Below are 24,085 nucleotides of genomic sequence, written 5' to 3' on the forward strand. Positions count from 1 at the left end.
ATATAAACTATTAACAACGTCAGAAGCAGATATGTCATATAAACTATAAAAAGTCTCATATCAGCCTGGTCAACATAAAAACATTTGCTCCAACTTTGAACTTTTAAAGTTCTACTGATTCAACTACCAGATTTGGAAGATCATTCCACAACTTGGTAACAGCTGGAATAAAACTTCTAGAATACTTTGTAGTATTGAGCCTCATGATGGAGAAGGCCTGGCTATTGGAATTAACTGCCTGCCTAGTATTAGACTGATTAAACACCTATAAATATTTTAATTTTAATTTCTATACTTTCAGGGCCTTATTTGTTGATCGAGAGTCGAGAGAATATGACAAGTACATTGAACGACTAGACAGCATCCACTCTCAGTTGGGATTAAATGTTAAAAAGTGATGCCATACCAAGTACTCTAAGGTATTCTTTTCTTGTAGGACATATATTTTATTATATATTAATCTATGCTGATTATAGATTTTATTAGATTTATATTTTCCTGTTTATCAGTTTTTTTTCTATTACTCAATCCTGATTCATCTATATTTCTGTCAGTTGATTTCAGTGAGATAGGTTTAAGGGTAATCGTGGGTCAGGGTTGGTGTTTTTAATCATCGCTGATGTCATATTATCGTCCATTTTCAATCTTCACTAACCTCATATTGTCCATTAACATTACGAAATGAATATTAATGCTATGATGAGGCAGTGATATTTTTATGAATGAATGCATTTGAAGAAAATGCTAATATATTATCATCATAGCACCAGATATTGAAAATTCACAGGGCTCTTTATCAAAATAACCTCATAGATTCTGTGTTATTGTGTGACGACTTGATCTTAAAACCAGTTCTTTAGTTATTAGATTGGAAATGTATTTTTAACTTTTACAGGTCTTAATTTTCTCGTATTGTACGTGTTTAGTCATCTTATATGTTTTTTAGACTTCTATTTGACCAATTTCACTAATCTTTAACTTGTTTTTAAGAGAAATTGCATCATCTTAAGGCTTTTCTTATGCGCTTCCATTGATAGTTTTATGTTAAGTAGTGCTGTAAAGATATCATTGTTTCATTGGATGCAAGATCAGTGTCTCCTTAAATTAGGCTATATTGTTAGGTATTGAGTTCAGTAACTGTTATGTAATATTTTAGCCTTAGGTTATAGGACATTAAAAGGACATATGTAATTTATTTAATTTGTTTTGTTTCCTGGAATGATGTAGATTTGAAATAATTTTCGCTCTGAATCTAAGGTTGAGTCTATTTAGTTGCATATCTTTTGCATCCCTTCAGATCTTGTTTATCATAAATGAAAACAAATGTCAGTGAAAATGAGTTGTGAGTTTTTACTAGCTTTATATCGGGGCAAATCTGCCTCTTTCCTGTCGTACTCATGAATTATATGCTGACAAGGTATCACTTTCTTTCGAAACATTTAATTGTTTAGTGGTCTGTATTCAGCTGAATGATCTTGGCTACCTTAAAGGTAATGTTATCTTTGATAAGCATTAGTATAGGTGTATGGTTCCTGTATATAGTGTAAACTTGTATCAATCTTTATGATGAAATATCTTTCATTTAAGTAAAGTCCATTATTGTATGTTTCAAACAGTAATTATAGTTAAACCGCGCCAATTTTTATGCTCTCCAAGTGCAGTCCCAAAAGATTTCTTTTTAATTTAAGGGGTATTTTTGGAACTGGAGATCCAAGGTAATGATGAGTGCAAATTGTATGAAGCATTATTGAGAACCTGTATCTTTTTATGAATGGCATATGTCTATGCTGGAGCCCAGATCTCCCAACTCTTAGAGACCTTTTACAAGAAAAGCAAGAAATTTATACTGTGCACACCATGCTGCATAAGACACCTTATGATGCATCCTCTTACATGGCTGTGTGTTTCAATTTGAATTGCATTGCTATTTTCACCTTTCATTTAAGAACATCAGGAGAGTCATACTAGAATATAAAAAGGAGACTCTAATCATGGTGAAGAACATTACTGTATGACATACACAAATATGTTTTTCTAGTCTTAACCATTTCATTGTGAACTGTCCATTAACTAAAGATTCAAGTGTAGTGGAGAGAAAGTGGTAATCCTTTAAAGTACAATTTTATGTTGCTTTAATACCCGCACCTCTGCCATAGAACTATAGTTACTTTGTATGTGTTTAATCAATCATGATAGCCTCCCGGTTGGCTTACAAGATATTTTAAGCGTACTGTTGTTGATGAGAACCTTTTTCAACTTTTACATTTCATAATAAGGATAGTTCAGTTACAGCGAGCAATGTATTTCCATGGATTTTTTATATGAGAATACATCATGATTTTAGTACAGTACCTCGGTCAGTAGGATATCTTGTACAACTGAATGCATCATTATCTGCTACATTATTTTCATATTCATAAAACACCCAAAGCTCCGGCAAACCCTCTACTGTGCAACAGTAAGGTGTGCATCCTGCATATAATGCAGGTCTTACCTTTAATATAAATTATAAGTAAGGATAAATAAAATGCCCACATATGTAACAAAGCTTGTTTACCACGTGGATGTGAATAATATGTTTTATTCTCTGTAAAATTTATGGATTTTGTAGGACACCTCTACTGATGTGGATGTAGTTTGATTAGCAGTTCTATTTTTAGATTGTGATGCGATTATGCTTCATTGTTGGGTTTGTCAAGGATATTTTAATTTTATTCTTGCATACTGCTACTTTTTATTAGAAGTCATTCTATTTTCTAGTTTAATTTTCCCTTTATGCTTTCTTATATCCTGTTGAAATTCATGTTTTCTTGAAAGTTAATGCAAGAGTACATGTTAATTTAACATATTGCTAATAATCCTTGCTATGTAAGGTAAAGGTCGATAATGATTTACATGTTTGAGTTTTGAAATAAGCAGATTGAGGTAATGAGAAAGGTGAAATGATATGAGTAAACATTATTATTCTTTTGTAAATATGTATTTGATGTGTTTGTAACTATTTTTGTCTTCAGAATATGGGAGTACAAATAGTAGACACTAATAGTTATGCAGATTTGTTGAAAGTTAATTCATTTTTTTTTTATTCATAGATATCAAAATTCAATAGATTGCCATTTTTGCTACCTGTTTCCATGATTGTGCATTTCATAGCCAAGATAAATTGCTCAGAGTATATTTCTTGTGAATGCTTTTATAAGCTTGTGTATTTAATATATTTTAACCTAATGTTATATTGTTTCTGCTTTATAGAAAGTCATAGTTCCTGTTTGGCCCAGAAGGGATAAATCTAAAAAGATTTTGTATTTCCTTTTCGTGTAATTTAGTTATGCATTATGAAGAAATGTTAAACTAATGATAGGTTGTTTATCAACACTAGAAATTTGAATGTGTTTAGTTGGTGTGCCTTACCAGATTTATCACATATTCATTAAGAAATACATTAAATCCCTGCAAAGTGCACTTTAGGAGATGATGAAGGATATGTCTGCTTCAAACCAGCTTAATTTTCTTAATTTAAGGAGAATGCAAATAGAGAAACATCTCAAGCTGAAAATGGATAGAAATTACTAGTCAATCTGTGGCCAATGAACTTGGCAAATACAGTACTACTGTAATCATTGTTGCAGTACGCGACACTGAAAGAAATTTATTGTTGAAAAACCAGTAGAATTACATGGTATTTACCAGAATGATTCGTGAAATAATGAGTCGTCGTGAAAATTAAAGGGCCTCTTTATTTCCTATTCCGTGGCATTTATATTTACATGAAGACCCATTTTTGCATAAAGTTACGTGATCAAAAGCTTGTTTTATTCAGTAAGTTTTAAAGAAAATAGGCACAGTTCAGTACCACTTCAGCTTATCAGGTTCTTTGTAGAATCTACTTTCTTAAATAGCAAAATCTGAGAAATTATTATGACCTTTTAATAAAGCTTACACTTGGGCTTTCAAAGTATCCCACAGTCAACAGTAATTTTATATCTTTTAGTCTAAGTTAACAAGTGATGTACATTTGTCACTCACCATAAATTCATTCACATAGGCACGACTTTTGAAAAGGCTGTCGAGCAAGAAACTTATGATATCAGGTAATAAGTAAATAATTATAATAAGTTGAATGCTGACGTCATGACAGTCTATTTACAATGTACGGAAATCTTTTTGGCCTTTGTGCCAAAGAAAATTAACTTGATCGTTATCCATGAGTAGTGTAACTGGAATTAAGGTTCTTGTAAACTCATTCAGCAGTTGTACAGTAGATAGTTTTTATTGACATTACTGTCACAAATTGTTATTTTTATTATAGAATAATTTAACCAGACTGCTGAACCACATACTGTAGTTTGAAGAAAGTAGTAGATGTGATATTGACAATTTGAAGGTAGATTTTTTAAAATTAAGCCTTGAGTGCCTAGCTTGATATTTTCAGATACAAATGGTGCTCCTGCATATTGCAGACAGGTAGTCTTCACTTCCACACTGGTTTTGATTCGTGTTTTTGTGTGCTTGCGTGCTTTCTTAAATTTTTTGTTTTATTTTTGTTATTTGTTTTATACATTTTAGGAGTGCCAATATGGTATGCACCACCTTCCATGTGCCGTACCGTCTTTTGCTAAGAAGAGAATGTATTGTAAGGAAAATGATAAGATTTTGCAGTATCAAGGCAAAAGTCCTGCTCAGTTTTTAATTAAAAAAGTACGTTGATTTGATACAGCAATGTCTGATCACATTTAGCACAACTGTAGCAGTACTTTATTGTTCTGATATGGGAGGTTTTTGTTTGTGAATCAGGAAGTAATTTCCAAATATATGTCTTAGATTTTAAGTTTGAAGGCATCTTGCAAAGATTTTTAATGTATGATATTGCCAAGCTAGTCTATATGAGAAATATTTTTTTAACCTTCCATGTAATTATTGACAAAAGAGCTCTGTTAGAAGGTATGGCTATTTGCTGTGCTGCTCCCTTTTGGGACCATACACAATGTCTTTAAATCTTTAGCAAGTGCTGTTATGCAGAATTTCTTTGATTGTGCCCTCCATTTGCAGATTTACCAGCTCAGCAAATAGCCAATTCCTTGTTCAAGTTTATGCACTTTTATATACATGTATACATACATATAGCCAGTGATACTGAATAAATTTCTTTATAGAACTATTTGATTTACTTCTTCCACTGCATGTTCACATAAGATACTGTATCGTGTTACAGTAGGCATGTCTGTTAGTTGAGTCAGGAAAGGAAGATATGATTCAAGCTAAGTTAAAGCTTCTGTAATACTAGTGTATATGCATTACACCTTATCAAAACTGAAACTTCTTGATAATATACACAGATTTGTGAGTAATAACCTCTGAAACTCATAATACTGAACTCTTTCGTCAAGATCACATGGTGATCCATTGACATTTTCAGCAATTATGGTGGACTTTGTCAGATAAATATTAACTTGCATACTGTGGCATGGTAAATAATTTTTCTTTAACTGAAAGGCAAAAGCAGTACTGTAATGTAGAATCTTCAACATTCCCGTACTAAGAATAAACCTCTTGTGACTTTGGAGCCATATGGGAAAAGAAATTAGACCACATCTGACCCAAATCTATTTTTATTTTCTTTTGAGCAGTGAAAGTTGGTTGAGATTACTTATGCTCTTTGTGAAAAGTGATTAAAAGGTGTATATTTGAATCTACCTGTACCGTTAAAACTCAGTCCAACATATGTTCAATAATTATGAAATAAAAGTTCAATGGTTACTAAAATGAATCACTGAACTTTACCACAAGGAAGATGACTACTCCTGATGTAGAGAATATAATGTTTAGTAAGGAATTGTTGATGAAAATTAAGGACACAATCAGTGATAAGACTAGCCGGTTTCAGTGTGGAATGATTGAGGGAAGATCAACAACAGATTGGCCAATAATGCTGAATGCTGTTATTAACTTAAAGGCTTCCCCTTTCATATGGTAGAGGGGTGCCTACAAATGTTTTGATAAATCATGCTTGAAGGATTGTATGAAAAAGTAAGCCTTAACCGTACGTTAGGAAAATGCCATGTTAATATACACATTAAAGGAAAAGGATAAAGCAATAATCAAAAGTAATGTTGGGAAAACAAAGGAAAGTATGATTGAATTTTGGCTGGGTACAATATTTGGCCCCAAGTTATTTATAGTAACAAATTTGAGATAATATACAGGAAAGCAATAACTCTTATCATAGATATTTGAACGGAAGTCTTGTAAACATTTGGATGGCAGCAGGTAGTAGGTTGGGCAAGGCAACAGTCACCCGTTGAGATACTACCGCTAGAGAGTTAATGGGTCCTTTGACTGGTCAGACAGTACTACATAGGATCCTTCTCTCTGGTTTCGGAATATTTTCATTTTGCCTACACATACACTGAATAGTCTGGCCTATTTTTTTACATATTCTCTGTCCTCACACACCTGACAACACTGAGATTACCAAACAACTCCTTCTTTTTTTTTTTTTTTTTGCTCGAGGAGTTAACTACTGCAATATTTTTCAGTGGCTACTTTCCTCTTGGTAAGTGTAGAAGAAAATATTTAGCTATGGTAAGCAGCTCTTCTAGAAGGACACTCCAAAATCAAACCATTGTTCTTTGGTCTTAGATAGTGACATACCCTCTGTACCATGGTCTTTCACTTTCATAGGGTAGAGTTTTCTTGCTTGAGAGTACACTCGGGCACACATATTTCTCTTCCTCTTGTATTTTCTTTTTTTTTAAGTTTTTATAGTTTATATATGAAATATTTATTTAAATGTTTTACTGTTAAAATATTTTATATCAATTGTTAATTACTTTTCTTGTCTCCTTATTTCCTTTCCTCACTGGGCTATTTTTCCTGTTAGAACCCTTGGGCTTATAACATTCTGCTTTTTGAACTAGGGTTGTAGCTTAGCAAGTAATAATAATAATAATAATAATAATAATAGTGCTATAGCCTCTGTACCATGGTCTTCCACTTTCTTGGGGCAGAGTTTTCTTTATTGCAGGTACACTCGAGCACACACTTCTATTTTATCTCTTCATTTTGTTTTTATAAGCTTTTATATTTTACATATGAAAGATTTATTTTAATTGTGTTACTGTTCTTAAAATATTTCATTTCATTGTTAATTACTTCTCTTATACTTGCTTATTTCCTTATTTCCTTTTCTCACTAGGCTATTTTCTTTCTTGGGGCCCTTGGAGTCACTTATAGCATCCTGCTTTTCCAACTATGGCTGTAACTTAGCAAGTGATAATAATGATAATAATAATAATGACAATTGTGAAATAGAGAAGGCTATAAGCAACTACTATAGTATGGAAGAACTTAATAAAATCACTTTCATCACCAATCCTCATGGGTCACCTGTATTAGTAGTAGGATATAAATTAGGAAATTTTAAGTTATGGGTGACAATGGAACGACTGAACTCCTTAATTATGATAAATACTTACAGAAGAGGTACTTGGACAAAGATCACAACTTTAACATAACCATAAGGAATTAAAAAATGAAATATCTGATGCAAACATTTAAGAGACTATGAAGAGATCAATAGGGTAGGGGCATTGGCATTACAAATCATGATTAAAATTATATATGAGAAAGCATTAGTAACAACTTTGCAAATGTTATAGAGAGGAAATTAAAGTGAGGTTAATATTGGAGACAAATATTATTAAGTAAAGAATAGAATTTAGCATAAAATGATTATGGTTTTTCTTAATATCTGATCTTAAAACATTAGTTTTAAAGATATAGTGGAAGATCAGATAATGTAATCATATGACAAATGTTGGGGTGTGTTAGAAATATGCAATAGGTAGAAAATTAAAGTTAGAGAAGAAATCAATAACTCATGAAAGAATTAAAAGAGTAACATATAAAATTAAAGAAAAATACAAAAAAAAATAATAAGTTTGAGGAAGTTATCATATTAACGATATCGTCTTACTAGTTTGCAAATATAACAGTCAGCTTGGGAACTAAGAAGAAATCAGTGATCTACACCTCCATAAGCATCAAGGGTCTTATAACTTCACATTACTGAAAAGGTAAATTAGTTGGTTAAGCCTCAGGAAAACAGGAATAAGGAAAAAAGAATTTTTCATTACTGTGCAAAGTGTCAAACACATTAGCCATTAGTCAAAAGGGGTTCCTTTTCATTTGGACAATGAGTGACAGACTCATCTTGATTAAGTAAAGCAGGAATTGCTAAATATACATAAAAGAGTTAACGATTTAAGGTAGCCCACCATTCATGTTCTTGAGTTGTATCAGAAAGCGTTTCTTTTGTGGTTAAATTGTATTCCTTTTCAGCTGAAACAAGAACTCTCTGAGCAACAGCTCTCAGCTGAGTAGGTTAGAGTTATGTAGTAAACAATATAAAAACTGGGAACCAATTTTGAAAGATGTGAACACACATGGTAATACATGGTCTTTAATTCATACACATTTATTGTCTTGAATGATAAAGGTAAGAAAATGGGAGAGCCGTTACATTTCGTAATTCCGTATTACTACTACTTATCAATGCAGTTTACAAATTATTGAGTCGACTTAACTTTTCGAAGAACATGACTGAGTCTGACAGTCATATTTAGTGAAGGAAGATATTAAAGGTGGCTTAATCATAAATAATAACACAAGAGAGCCTGTTTAAGTAATTATATCGTTATCTGTAAGTGTCAAATGGGTAACTAGTGATCATTAATACGTGGTTTTTTTCGGGCCACAGAAACTTTTAAGTTGCTGCGGTTCGTTGCCCAACTTTATGTAAAACTTATTCAGTGTAATATGCTATGTAAATGCGGGTAATATTTATCTGTTCGATTGTAACCGCAATTTACCTAAACTGACCTAAATTGTATTATTGCTTGCAGTATTTTACATGCTACCGTATGATAATACGCCAAAAGTTCCCCTGTGTAGTTTGTAGCATATCTGGTCACGTCGGGTATATCATAATTCTTCCTTTGGGCTGTATGTATAATGATGGTCACCCCCCATAACTCCCTTATATTCAACCCAATTTCCAAGAAAATGGCAGCCTAATGGGGGTCGTATGGGGCCAATAACCCCCTTACGTCCGTTAGGTTAGGTTAGGTGGTGTTCTATGCATGCGGTAGGGCCTGTCCATCATTATACAAGGGCACCTCTTCCTTTTTACATATCTAACCATTGTTTATATAATGATGATGTTTTTTTTTCGTGATCTAATGTATGGTACTGTATGATGAATGCTAGAAAAATATGTCTTTTATTAAAAAATCCTGTATATTTGTGTATGTTGTTCATTATGATATAAAATAGCTAATAACTCATCTAAACTGTTCTGTTAATTAATGTCCCATTATTCTACACACAATGGCCACTTAGCACATGAAAGAAACATGCTCACAATTACTTGAATTATTGTTTTCATTATAGAAAAGTGCAATATTAGTTAGGACATTAGAATTCCTATAATTGAATAGATTTCTGCAAATATACTATTTTGAACCCTATATACAGTACTACTGGTAGAAACCTGCATTAACGAAGAGGTTTTATTTTACATTTACACAATTTTTCCAAAACCATTTTAATTAACATTTTTCAATAAACCATTACTAGTCCATTCATAACTCATAACATTGAATCGCTGGGTAATAATAACCGAGGTAATCAAATTGTGAGTTTGTATAGTTGATGATTAACTCCAATGGGGCTAACGCACGTAGCGAAACATATTCCGCTTTCCAGAACATAGAGTGATGAGATAATGTTTAATCGCAAGCGAAGCGAGCGTACGGCAGAGCAAAAACCAATAAATCTTTTGCTCAATCAAGTAAGAAGTTATTTGTAATACAATGAATACTGCTAAAAAAGACTATAGAAAATGGGATGGAAAATTAGGTTTTCTCTGCATCCAGAAGTCCTGGCAAACAAAGGCTCTAGTGTTTTGACTGTGTTTCATTACTATTACTGTACAGTACTCGGTTTTGATTATGGTGACTTTTTTTAATTACGATGACTGGATTTTTATGATGATGAGTGGCGGAAACAACAAAGTTTAGAAAAATTAATTTAGATATACAATTCGACTGGTACATGGTATATTTTAAGGTGTTTCGAATGTAATTGAGGACGATATCTAGCGCAAAACCATAGCTTTTCAGTTATGGTTGTCGACCCACACCATAACTTGAAAACTTGTTAAGAGATTGTCTGTCTTTTTAACCCTGCACTACAAATAAGGCTTATTCCTTACAAGCATAAACACAGTGTATAGGCTATCTGAGCAAAACATCAGACATTATGGAGCATTAGTTGTATTCATGAAATATTAAAGCTGTTTAGTGCTTAATATTTTTCATAAATCATATATACTGCATAGATTTAATTCTATTTATTTTTTTACTTTATTTTTACAGGTAGATTATACAATATTTTTTGAGCAGCATGATTACCACTATCCGAAGGATTGTTACAGCTTCTTCTCTTCAGCCACTGTTTCAAGGTAAAGTGTGTTTATTTGGCCATAAATAGTGTACAAATCCCATTGTTGATGGAGACACTTTATATCTATTTTGCTAAACGTGTACTTAATGTGCATTTGTATGATATTAATTTCAGGATTTGATGTGTGTAGACCTGACAGAATGGGGTTCCTGCATGTACGAGGCAAAACCAAGTTCAGAAAACCTCTTGACCCACATCATGCAGATGAAGTCCCTGGTAGGTTTTTTTTACTTTTACACTATATACAGTATATCAGTAGAGTAGTTGGAAACTTTCTTGAATAGTCTCTTTTGTATTATTAAGATCAGTCCTTATTTAATAGTACTGTAATAAAATTGTACTGTAGTAAGCATAAGGGGATTACAGTACTTTAAACCATCAATATAGCAAACTAATTGGAGGAAAGTATCAATGTTATATTCGAAAGTTTATATTAGCTTGTAGGTAAATGCATAAGTGTTATTGACCAGAGTTTGCTCTATGGTGAGAGTCTTTTGGTCCTGTTTTGCTATATGAGAGGAGTTGTTTGGTCATGTGTGTTTGAATGAACCATCAATAGTGGTTGCAGATTTTCTGTTATGCAGTGGGTCTTGTGGCTCAAAGTCTTTTCCACTTCCTGCTCTGAGGGCTTTATTCATCCATTTTAAGTGAATGGTAAAGGTAGACAATTCATTTTACTGTAGTACCCTGGTTTGGGTCCATTTCGTTTACGGTACTTCAATTCCGACTTTTTCGTCGGACATCCTTGAATGTATAATGAAAAAATTAATTTTTTTTTTTAGGATGAAAGGCATAAAAAGATGTGATATCATTACAAATTTGTTTCAGCCAGTGTCTCTATAAGTTGCCTGGAATAATGACGTTTACTCAAATTCAACAATCTTACAATCTAATATTATGACAGTTTCATTGATTTTTACAAAGTAAGTTATAATGCTAAATAATTCAGCATATAAATTATGAGACCAAGATACTTTTCTAAGAACTGTTTATAAGTAAGTATTTTCAATATTAATCTTACCCGATGATCATGTAGCTGTCAACTCTGTTGCCCGACAGAAAAATCTAAGGTCGGGATACGCCAGCGATCGCTATACAGGTGGGGGTGTACACAACATCGCCATCTGTCGAGTAGGTACTCAGGTACTTCTTGTCAACAAGAACTCAATTTTTCCTCTGTCGTGCCACCGGCAAGACCTACTTGGATACGCTGTTGTTTCTGGAGTTGTTTTTCACGATTTTGGTGATGTATTCGCTCTAGATTTTAGCTTTCGCTATTCAGGAACTGTTATCATTAGCTTATCAAGCTTTTTGATTAGATTTGGATTAACTGTTAATGAACTTTGCTAGATTTTGGATTTCCCCCTTGGCTAATTCAAAAATTCAAGATGTCTGACCATTCTCAAGTCCCTAAGTACAGGCAGTGTAGCGTTAGGGCTTGTTCTAGGCGTCTTCCGAAGGCCTCCATAGATCCTCACACCGTTTGTTCCAATTGTAGGGGTAAATCCTGTCAATTGGAAGATCGATGTGAGGAATGCGCTGGGCTTTCGGAATTCGATTTTAACGAATTCCTAAAGAATGCACGTAGGCTAGAGAAGGATAGGATCAGGAGGAGTTCTTCTCGCTCGTTTGATTTTTCCTCTCCCCATGCCCCTCAACCTACTCCTTCCCCTGTAGTGGTGACTCCCGACCCTGCTACTAGTGCTCAACCCTCCATGGCGGACATGATGCGTGCCATTCAGGCTCTTGGTGACAGAGTGGAGTCATTAGCTAATGACCGGAATCAACTTTTGGCCGATGTCAAAGAGTTGAAAGCGCAAAGTGCAGTGGGAAGTGTAGTGAGTGCAAGTGAAGTGAAAAGTGTCAGTGTCAGTGTTGCGCATGAGGGTACATCTGTTCGTGCCAGTCGTCCTCCCAGTCCGGGACCTCTTGCAAGCTCCCAAGCCCAGGGGAGAAGCAATGTCGAAGGACCAAAGGGTTCGACAGGCCTTGATCAGCGTACGGATGTACCCTCAGTGGTTGCGGACGTATCTGTCAGAGATCGTCCCATCCACAAACAGACGAATGAGCCCTATCATTCCTCGTCTGTGGAAGAAGTTTCTAGGAAGAAACGTTGGACCAAGGTCTCACGACCTCTCAAGCGTAAGGTCCCTTCCGAGCGAGTCCAACGGCCCAGGTGTAGCCACTGGGTCAGTTCGGACTCGCCGCAGTCTTCCGAAGACTGCACACCTCCCAAGAGAGGTAGAGTGGTTCCGCAGCAGGCAACTACTCCGTCTGTTGCCGCACCAACCACGGTAGACCCTAAGTGGTCCATGCTGCAGACTATGCAGTCTCAGCTTGCTTCCTTCATGCAGGAGTATCGTGCTGAGAAGGTTGACACTGCACCTGTTAACCTACAACCTGCCACGGTTGTGCGCTCAGCAGATACTGCGGCTGCCTGCTCCCACACTCCACCTGTGAGAGCTCCATCACCGATGCGCAGTCCACCCTGCCAGACGCATGTTCATGCTGCACCCTCCGTTGACATGCGTGAGCTACCGCATCAGCAGTGGGAAGGTGCTGTCAAGCTGCCGTGTTTTGACGCAATGCGGCATGCTCCGCAACCCATGCGGCATGCTCCGCAACCCACGGCAGTCCCTTCCACGCACCAGCACTCCGCTTTTGTTGTTGCCAGCTCGCAGACTGACCAGCAGCGGCATGATGTTGGATCCGGAGCAGCTACGCATGCACCCGTGCTGCCGGATTCAGCCGTTCAGCTTTCTGCTCCACCTTTGCCATTCCTCCTCAGCATTCGGATGATGGAGTATCTGATGACGACGAAGCTGCGCATTTGGACGATCCGCACTCCGACATTGAAGAACCCAAGTCTACGCCTCCCTCCTTAGACTTTAGGAAAGTCCTTGCACTGTTTAGGGAACTGTATCCGGAACAGTTTGTGTCTGCAACCCCGCGCTCACCTCCCTCCGAGTTCGCTTTAGGCATGCAGTCAGCAGCTCCTGCCTTCACGAAACTCGTACTCGCGCGCTCATCCAAGAGAGCTTTGAGGGTACTGGGAGAGTGGTTGCAGTCCAAGAAGCAACTGGGGAAGACTGCTTTCATCTTTCCGCCTACCAAGCTTGCTTCCAAATCTAGCGTCTGGTATGCCACGGGAGAGGAACCAGGCTTGGGAGTTCCTGCCTCTGCCCAGGGCGACTTCTCAAGTCTGGTTGACTCTCCCCGCAGGCTGGCTATGAGACGATCTAAGATTTGCTGGTCCTTTTCTGACATGGACCATCTGTTGAAGGGAGTTTTTCGTGCTTTTGAGATCTTCAACTTCCTCGACTGGTGTTTGGGAGCCTTAAGCAGGAAGACTTCCCCTTCGGATAAGGACTCTGCCATGCTTATCATGTCTAGCATGGACAAAGCCATTCGGGATGGGTCTGGTGAGCTTGCGGCTTCGTATGTGTCTGGAGTGCTTAAGAAGAGAGATCATCTTTGCTCCTTCTTGTCTGCGGGGATCACACCATGCCAGAAGTCGGAGTTGATGTTTGCTCCGCTTTCCAAGTGTCTCTTTCCGGAAGAGCTGATCAAGGGGATTGCTGCCTCGTTGATCCAGAAGGATACCCATGACCTGGTGGCTTCTTCCGCACGTAAAGTCTCTTTACCTTCCGTGCCTAGACCTAGGATGGACACACCGGCATCTAGGTTCATCCCGCCCTTTCGTGGCAGAACCTCCAGCAGAGGAGGTACCCGTGCCGACAGTCATCGTGGCAAAAAGAAGAAGGGTTCCAAGTCCTCAAAAGGCAGAATCTGACTGCCTTCCTCTCCAGACAGCAGTGGGAGCCAGGCTCAAGAACTACTGGCAGGCTTGGGAGAGCAGAGGTGCAGACGCTCAGTCTGTGAAGTTGCTAAGAGAGGGGTACAGGATTCCGTTCTGGCGCAATTCCCCTCTAGCAACTACTCCCATCAACCTCTCTCCCAACTACAAGGAGGAGGACAAGAGGCTAGCCTTGCAGCAAGAGGTGTCTCTCTTGCTACAAAAGGGAGCGGTAGTCATAGTCAGGGACCATCAATCCCCGGGCTTCTACAACCGTCTCTTCCTGGTAGCGAAGAAGACAGGAGGCTGGAGACCGGTGCTGGACGTCAGTGCTCTCAATGCTTTTGTCACCAAGCAGACGTTCACAATGGAGACGATGAAGTCGGTGCTAGCATCGGTCAGGAAGGAAGACTGGATGGTCTCGTTGGACCTAAAAGACGCGTACTTTCATGTCCCCGTCCATCCAGACTCCCAACCTTTCCTAAGGTTCGTCTTTGGAAAGGTCGTGTACCAGTTCCAAGCCCTGTGCTTTGGCCTAAGCACGGCACCTCTTGTGTTTACCAAACTGATGAGGAATATTGCCAAATTCCTTCACTTGGCAGACATCAGAGCCTCCCTCTATTTGGACGACTGGCTTTTAAGAGCTCCGTCAAGTCGTCGCTGTCTGGAGAATCTCAGATGGACTATGGATCTGACCAAGGAATTGGGTCTCCTGGTCAATATAGAGAAGTCCCAACTCGTCCCATCCCAAACCATTGTCTATCTAGGTATGGAGATTCAGAGTCGAGCTTTTCGGGCTTTTCCGTCGGCCCCAAGGATCAGTCAAGCCCAAGAACGCATCCAGAGCATGCTGAGAAGGAACCGATGTTCAGTCAGGCAGTGGATGAGCCTAACAGGGACACTTTCATCGCTGGCCCAGTTCATCGAGTTAGGGAGACTCCACCTCCGCCCTCTTCAGTATCATCTAGCTGCTCACTAGAGAAAGGACATGACGCTAGAAGCGGTCTCAGTTCCAATATCCGAAGAGATGAGGTCTGCACTGACGTGGTGGAAGAACAGCATTCTTCTCAAGGAAGGTCTACCATTGGCTGTTCAGACCCCCGACCAACTTCTCTTCTCGGACGCATCGGACACGGGCTGGGGTGCGACACTGGACGGACGGGAATGCTCGGGCACGTGGAATCAGGAGCAAAGAACACTTCACATCAACTGCAAGGAGCTATTGGCAGTTCATCTGGCCTTGAGAAACTTCAAGTCCCTCCTTCTAGGCAAGGTGGTGGAGGTGAACTCCGACAACACTACAGCCTTGGCGTACATCTCCAAGCAAGGAGGGACTCATTCGAGGAAGTTGTTCGAGATCGCAAGGGACCTCCTCACTTGGTCAAGAGATCGAAAGATCTCGCTGGTAACGAGGTTCATTCAAGGCGACATGAATGTCATGGCAGATCGCCTCAGCCGGAAGGGTCAGGTCATCCCCACAGAGTGGACCCTTCACAAGAATGTTTGCAGCAGACTATGGGCCCTGTGGGGTCAGCCCACCATAGATCTATTCGCTACCTCGATGACCAAGAGGCTCCCGATTTATTGTTCACCGATTCCGGACCCAACAGCAGTTCACGTAGATGCCTTTCTTCTGGATTGGTCCCATCTAGACCTTTATGCGTTCCCTCCGTTCAAGATTGTCAACAAGGTACTGCAGAAGTTCGCCTCTCACGAAGGGACACGGTTGACGTTGGTTGCTCCCCTCTGGCCCGCGAGAGAATGGTTCACCGAGGTACTGCAATGGCTAGTGGACGTTCCCAGGACTCTTCCTCTAAGAGTGGACCTTCTGCGTCAGCCGCACGTAAAGAAGGTACACCCAAGCCTCCAAGCTCTTCGTCTGACTGCCTTCAGACTATCGAAAGACTCTCAAGAGCTAAAGGCTTTTCGAAGGAGGCAGCCAGAGCGATTGCCAGAGCAAGGAGGACATCCACTCTCAAGGTCTACCAGTCAAAATGGGAAGTCTTCCGAAGCTGGTGCAAGGCGAATGCAGTTTCCTCAACCAGTACCTCTGTAACGCAGATAGCTGACTTCCTTTTACATCTAAGGAATGTAAGATCCCTATCAGCTCCTACGATCAAAGGTTACAGAAGCATGTTGGCAGCAGTCTTCCGCCACAGAGGCTTAGATCTTTCCACCAACAAAGATCTACAGGACCTCCTTAAGTCTTTTGAGACCTCAAAGGAGCGTCGGTTAGCCACACCAGGCTGGAACCTAGACGTGGTTTTAAGGTTCCTGATGTCAGCAAGGTTCGAACCGCTTCAATCAGCCTCTTTTAAGGATCTCACATTAAAGACTCTTTTCCTCGTTTGCCTGGCAACAGCTAAAAGAGTCAGTTAGATTCACGCCTTCAGCAGGAACATAGGTTTTACATCTGAAACGGCTACATGTTCCTTGCAGCTTGGTTTTTTAGCTAAAAACGAGCTTCCTTCTCGTCCTTGGCCCAAGTCGTTCGAGATCCCAAGCCTGTCCAACTTGGTTGGTAACGAACTAGAGAGAGTACTTTGCCCAGTAAGAGCTCTTAAGTACTATTTAAGACGTACAAAGCCATTACGAGGACAATCAGAAGCTTTATGGTGTTCTATCAAGAAACCTGCTTTACCGATGTCTAAGAACGCAGTTTCTTATTACATCAGGCTTTTGATTAGAGAGGCCCATTCTCATCTGAAGGAAGAAGACCATGCTTTGCTGAAGGTAAGGACACATGAAGTTAGAGCTGTCGCTACTTCAGTGGCCTTCAAACAGAACCGTTCTCTGCAGAGTGTTATGGATGCAACCTATTGGAGAAGCAAGTCAGTGTTCGCATCATTTTACCTCAAAGATGTCCAGTCTCTTTACGAGAACTGCTACACCCTGGGACCATTCGTAGCAGCGAGTGCAGTAGTAGGTGAGGGCTCAACCACTACATTCCCATAATCCCATAATCTTTTTTAATCTTTCTCTTGAAATGCTTTTTATTGTTGTTTTTGGGTTGTACGGAAGGCTAAGAAGCCTTCCGCATCCTGGTTGATTTGGCGGGTGGTCAAATTCTTTCTTGAGAAGCGCCTAGATTAGAGGTTGTGATGAGGTCCTTTAGTATGGGTTGCAGCCCTTCATACTTCAGCACCTAGGAGTCGCTCAGCATCCTAAGAGGATCGCTAGGCTCAGTAAGGAAGACATACTTAAAAAGGCAGAGTAATGGTTCAAGTCGACTTCCTTACCAGGTACTTATTTATTTTATGTTTGTTATTTTGAATAACTGCTAAAATGAAATACGGGATACTTAGCTTCTAATGTTAACATGTATGCTGGTCTCCACCCACCCCCCTGGGTGTGAATCAGCTACATGATCATCGGGTAAGATTAATATTGAAAAATGTTATTTTCCTTAGTAAAATAAATTTTTGAATATACTTACCCGATGATCATGAATTTAAGGACCCTCCCTTCCTCCCCATAGAGAACCAGTGGACCGAGGAGAAAATTGAGTTCTTGTTGACAAGAAGTACCTGAGTACCTACTCGACAGATGGCGCTGTTGTGTACACCCCCACCTGTATAGCGATCGCTGGCGTATCCCGACCTTAGATTTTTCTGTCGGGCAACAGAGTTGACAGCTACATGATCATCGGGTAAGTATATTCAAAAATTTATTTTACTAAGGAAAATAACATATTAATGAGCTCTAATACAATTTGTTTTCTCTATATTTAGTTTTTGCATTCTATATTATTTCTATTCCTCTTGTTGTTTTTTTCAAGTTTTTATAGTTCATATATGAAAGATATGATATAATGTTTTTACTGTTCTCAAACTGTTTTATTTTGATGGTTTATTACTTCTCTTGTAGTTTTTATTTCCTTGTTTCCTTTCCTCACAGGGCTATTTTACCATTTTGGAGCCCTTGAGCTTATAGCACCTTGCTTTTCCAACCAGAATTATAGCTTAGCTTGTAATAATAATAATAATAATAATAATAATAATAATAATAATTTATTTTTAGTTACAAAGAGTACAGATGTGCTGTTGTGTCTTCTCCAAAGGCTGTTTAATCTTTTTCTTGTACTTTTCTGTTTAAATTGTTATCCGCTGGCTTTGAACTCATCATGGAAACAAAGCAGAACATATTTCATAAATGTAGGGAAGGGTGGATGCTGTAAGCTTTATATCCACTCTCTCTCTATGCTTCTTGTAAGTGGTATGATTGTTCGCAAGCATCCCCATGTGCCAACGGTAGTTCTAGTCCTTATTTGGCCTCCTCAAAGAATCTTGCAGTTTAGACAGTTGATGAATTCAGGAGTTTGGAGCCGTCAAACAACTTTTAAAGTTTTAAGGAATGCTCATGAATAGCAAAGGCAAGAGCCAGTGACCAAGACTGACTATATACTGCATTTGATCAGCACCCTAAGCTCCTTCTCCACCCAAGCTAGGACCAGGGATTGCCAGGCAATGGCTGATGGTGACTCACCCCTATAGGCTCCCCAAAAGCCCTAATCTTAGCTCATGAGAATAGCGAGGTTGCAGACACAACAAGAAACTATCAAGCTTGAGTGGGTCTCAAACCTCAGTCCAGCAGATAACCAAGCAGGGATGTTTCCAATAGGGCACCTCAACCCTTCTATTGCCTTCTATTCAAGGGAATATACCCATAGGTCCCTCATCACTTTTATTTTTAGGCCTTTGGTGGCTGCTCAAGTTCAGTATTTTAGTTGTAAAGCCAGCTCAGCTCCCACATGGGACTAGAAGCATCTTGTCTTTCTAGTAACCTGTAGATGTAAGTTGCAATGGAAGGTAGAATGACCAGCTTTTTTGCATATTTTCTTGCTTACACTTAGGGCTTATGCGGTTGTACTGGTACATGTTGGATCTGCTATTGATGATGGTAAGCTACACACCTGAGCACCATTCTTATTAGACTAGATTTATAAAAAGTTGTTCTCTCTACTCCCTTAGGAAGGGGAGGAGGCTGGAATGAATATGAAACCCATTGGTGGTTATATGCTAGTTATTCAATTCCAAACTGCATCTCTTTTCGGAGGAGGAAAGATTCCTTCACTGTGATCGAGTACCAGGCACATACCAAGAACTGGCCAGGACATATCTGCCTACTCATTGCTCTGATGAGTTAATAGGCATGGTGATTGCTCGAGTCATCTTCACTTTTTTATGGGACTAGGGAGACTGGGATATTTAGGGGAACAAAAAGAACCAATTAATTAAGTTGTAGGGGGATCTCCTCACTCTAATAAGTGAGCTGCTGTATTTTAATGGACAAAAGGTTTTTTATATGCATAGGAATATATTACAAATTTTAAAAGAATTTTTACTTATTATTATTTATAGAGGGCGCTCGAGGCAGGCGTCGCTGAGTGGATCAGGTGAGTTAGGTTGGTGCCGTTAGGGCGGCTCCCCCTTTTGAGGAAGGATTGATCTAAATGGAAGATGACTTGTGAATAGTGGTTTTCACACGCCCTGTCTTTATACACGACACCCTTAGGGTGCTCGCGCGAGGGTAGTAACCTCTGCATTCCATGCTTTAACTTTCTCTGGTATATTTGGAAGTATTTATATCAGAAAAGAGATAAGAAGGACCCTTTTCACCGGGCGTCACAGGTCGACCCAGAAATAGATTTTTCCTTCGTCAAAATCCCTTTATTACTTGCTAAGCTACAACCCTAGTTAGAAAAGCAAGATGCTATAAGCCTAAGGGCTCCAACAGGGAAAATAGCCCAGTGAGAAAATTACATAAGGAAATAGATTACAAGAGATATTTAAGAATAACGATATTGAAATAAATCTTTTACGTAAATACTATAAAAACTTCAAAATAAATCTGAGTCCTGTAAAAGTTAAGGTTCCCACCTCAACCACCCAGCTCAGTCCTGAGCTGAAGGTCAAAAGTGAAGTGTCTTTATCACGAGAGTGAGCAAGGCTCCTTTCTCATGCTCACTTCCTGTCATTAACTACAGCATTACCACTTCTAATAGCCATTTCAGCTTTGCTGAAGACATTTCCCTTGTATAAACAACTGTGGTTTGTATAACAATGAAAAATACCAATAGTTTTCGAAATTTGTCATGATTTTATTTATGATGTTCCTCCATTTAGAATTTCAGTTTACTGGTCTTCGGGATAATGCAGACGTACTAGTATATGTGTGGGGAGTAGCGGATCATGGAGGACTTGGGCGTGCATCATTTGTGCGACCTGATTTCAAAGCTGGACAGAAGATTATGCATTATAAATTTAAACCCCATCGGCTGGGGATTGGAGAATACTACGAGGCATGTATTGGAAAAAGATTAATTTGCAGATTTGTAGCCATTAGTAATTATTTGTATAGGTTTATCTGTGTTCGCTATTGGTAATTAATTTTATGAACCTCCCCTGATGTTCATGTTGCTTTTGTCTCCTGGAGCTTGGAGTGTCAACAGCAGTCTCTTAAAATTAAGAAGTTTCCCAATTTCTTTCCTTATAGATTACTTATGCTGTTAGTAAAGCAAAGAGACTTACATTGTTTAATGACAATAAAATTTTGTGCATTTTGTATTGCTATTCCGGTCAATGTCAACTTCAGAATAAGATGTGCATTCCACTGTTCCAGGTTTTCAAGTTTTTGTTTTATACATATTTTAGTAGGTTAAAGATGTCTTTGGATTTGTTAGTAATTGCCGTGTTGTTGTGCATAGGAATTTTCAAGTGTCATGTCAGGGACAATTTTTTATCCTTAGAGAATCTTGCGAGGTGGGCATAGGCCTCACTATTCTTCTTTGGAAAGTATGTCTTATTAAAGGGATTTTGACGAAGCAAAAAGCTATTTCTGGGCTCAACCTTTGTCGCTCCGTGAAATGCTCCTTATAGCACCATTTCTAAGGTATAATTACTGCTAAATATACCAGAGATAAAAGTTGCATGGAATGCCAGGAATATACCCAGCTCGTTCACCCTTGTAGGGTGTCGGTATAGTAACTGGGGCGTGTTAAAACCACTATCAGAGGTCCCTTACCAATTAGTCTTCTCCTTCCTCAACATCCCCTGTTACTACGAGGTGCCGTTCTACATCCGACTACTGCCCGCTACTACAGCTACTGCCCCCCCCCCCCCCCCCCCACCACCACCACTACCTCCATCCATGCTTCTCCCATCATTCCTACTAGCACCCCAAGCTTGGGCCAGCCTAGGGTGAGGAAAAAGGGGGTGGGTTCACTGGGCGACACAGGTCCCTCGCCCAGAAATAGATTTTTCCTTTGTCAAAATCCCTTTTCTGGGCTCAACCTGTGTCGCTCTATGCTGGTATCTAGCTTCTTTAACATTATAGCAGATTATAAGTAAATATGTCAATACTTTTTTTATGTATAAGGGATATACTGTTTAAGTCACCTTTAGGGCCAAATTCCAACCTATGTTGAAAATCACTTTACGTCGGGTCTCATGGACATGGGCGCGATGTAACTGTACTGGCCAGGGTTTATCAGTCTACTGATCCCTATAATGGACTGATAGAAGGTTGCTGGAGTTATCTCCCTTGCTCCCGTATGGGACCATTGAGACTGGCATGTTCCTGGAACATAAGAGAACTGACCAGTTTGGTTCTGGGGAGGACTTCCTACTCACTAATAAGGGATCTCCCTTTTTCAATTGACTAAAGGTTTGTCTATTCATAGGAACAAATATCAAATTTTTGAAGTAATTTGTATTCTTAGCTATGCAAACCTGAGTTCATTAGATATAAACTTCCTACCTCAACAACCCTGAAGACATTCCCTATTTCAAAGGGCTAATGTTTGTATGGCCTGGAAAAATACAAAATACTTTTCAGATTTCTTGTTTTTATTCATCGATAATATCTTTCTTATAGCTTTCTCAACTCTTGCTTCACAGTGCCATGTGTCTCAAAGGTAAAAGAAATGCTTTACCTCTTCTCACCTCTGCTCTTCTGTCTTAACCCTGGATAGGTACGGTGGGTCGTTCGCGACCCCGAGCGTCAAAAAAAAAAACAGGTTTTTCTCACGTGACTCACCCCCGTGACTGAATTTGTGGGTGATCGACCTGCAGGAGGTGTCTCCCCTACACGCTCTAGTAGTGTCCAGATGTGCATTGCTGTAGCTGTACTCCTTCCCCGATTTCTGAGACGCGTCGGGGTCGAGCGCGACCGAGTTTACCCTTCTAAGGTAGTTTGCATAATTATCAAAGTTATTACGTATTATGAAATTGTCGTAGAATGGTGCAACTTGTATAGGTTATCAGTTGTAGAAAGTCTTGGTGGATTGTTTGGCTACCATGTGCATGATTTTTTTTTTAGTTAAAATGTCGTTCATCACCACGAGGACCATTTTACCGCGAGTGCCCCTTTTTCATTTTTTTTCATTTTTTTGCCAAGTAATTTTTCCGTAAGATATTGCCAAATAGTGTCGTAAAACTTTTGCTTGTTTAGTGTTGGAAAGTGTGTCTAGATGATCTGGCTACCCATGCATGACTTTTTTTTTGTCAGATACGACGTAGTTATTGGTATATTGGGTATTTAACTGCGGTTACCAATTTCTGTTTTTTTTCAATATTTGTAAAAATTACTACGTAGTAAGGAATTGCCGTATATTATTCATTTTTTTTTCATGTTTATGTGTTAGAAAGTGTGCCTTGATGGTTGGGCTAACACGTGCATGTCTTTTTTTTTTATCTGAGATGCCGTATATTAGAATGTCGGGCATTTTACCGCGAGTGCCCCTTTTTCATTTTTTTTCATTTTTTTGCCAAGTCATTTTTCCGTAAGATATTGCGAAATAGTGTCGTAAAACTTTTGCTTTTTTAGTGTTGGAAAGTGTGTCTAGATGATCTGGCTACCCATGCGTGATTTTGTTTTTGTCAGATACGACGTAGTTATTGGTATATTGGGTATTTAACTGCGGTTGCCAATTTCTGTTTTTTTTCAATATTTGTAAAAATTTACTACGTACTAAGGAATTGCCGTATATTATTGATTTTTTTTTCATGTTTATGTGTTAGAAAGTGTGCCTTGATGGTTGGGCTAACACGTGCATGTCTTTTTTTTTATCTGAGATGCCGTATATTAGAATGTCGGGCATTTTTCCGCGAGTGCCCCTTTTTATTTGTTTTGCATTTTTTTGCTTAGTCATGTTACCGTAAGGAATTGGCAAGTAGTGTCGCAAAACTTATATTTTCAATATTAATCTTACCCGTTGATCATGTAGCTGCAGCTCTGCTGCCCGACAGAAAAAACCTACGGGCGGAATACGCCAGCGATCGCTATACAGGTGGGGGTGTACATCAACAGCGCCATCTGTCGAGTAGGTACTCAAGTACTTCTTGTCAACACAGAACCAATTTTCTCTCTGTCGTGCCACCGGCAAGACCTACTTGATACGCTGTTGTTTTCTGGAGTTGATTTTCACGTTATTTGGTGAAGTATTCTCTCTAGTTATTAGCTTTCGCTGTGCAGAAGTTATCCTCAATACTTTCTCACTTTCATTGATTAGATTTTGGATTATTTGTTGACGACTTGGATAGATTTTGGATTTCCCCCCTTTGACTAATTCAAGATGTCTGACCCTACTCAAGTCCCCAAGTACAGGAAGTGTAGCGCTAGGAACTGTTCTAGGCGTCTTCCGAAGGCCTCTATCGATCCGCACACCGTTTGTTCCAATTGTAGGGGTAAAGCCTGTCAATTGGAAGATCGATGTGAGGAATGCGCTGGGCTTTCGGAATTCGATTTTCAAGAATTCCTTAAGTA

General features: G+C 39.0%; 2 protein-coding genes across 10 annotated transcripts in view; both read left to right on the forward strand.

Annotated features, from left to right (window-relative positions):
• LOC137639954 (golgin subfamily A member 4-like) overlaps positions 1-5,155 on the forward strand; it is a 190,250-nt gene extending 185,095 nt beyond the window's left edge. For all 9 annotated transcript variants that reach the window (XM_068372265.1, XM_068372272.1, XM_068372266.1 and 6 more), the window contains one exon: positions 302-5,155. In XM_068372265.1, coding sequence (XP_068228366.1) covers positions 302-398 — 97 coding nt within the window. In that variant the 3' untranslated portion in view covers positions 399-5,155. The remainder of the gene's footprint in view (positions 1-301) is intronic.
• A 3,410-nt stretch (positions 5,156-8,565) lies between these two features.
• LOC137639089 (RCC1-like G exchanging factor-like protein) overlaps positions 8,566-24,085 on the forward strand; it is an 87,809-nt gene continuing 72,289 nt past the window's right edge. Inside the window, exons 1-4 of the mRNA XM_068371414.1 lie at positions 8,566-8,701; positions 10,437-10,522; positions 10,639-10,740; positions 20,446-20,621. Of these exons, the coding sequence (XP_068227515.1) occupies positions 10,465-10,522; positions 10,639-10,740; positions 20,446-20,621 (336 nt within the window). The 5' untranslated portion in view covers positions 8,566-8,701; positions 10,437-10,464. The remainder of the gene's footprint in view (positions 8,702-10,436; positions 10,523-10,638; positions 10,741-20,445; positions 20,622-24,085) is intronic.

Source organism: Palaemon carinicauda, chromosome 4, assembly GCF_036898095.1.
Source record: "Palaemon carinicauda isolate YSFRI2023 chromosome 4, ASM3689809v2, whole genome shotgun sequence".
Classification (NCBI taxonomy): Eukaryota; Metazoa; Arthropoda; class Malacostraca; order Decapoda; family Palaemonidae; genus Palaemon; species Palaemon carinicauda.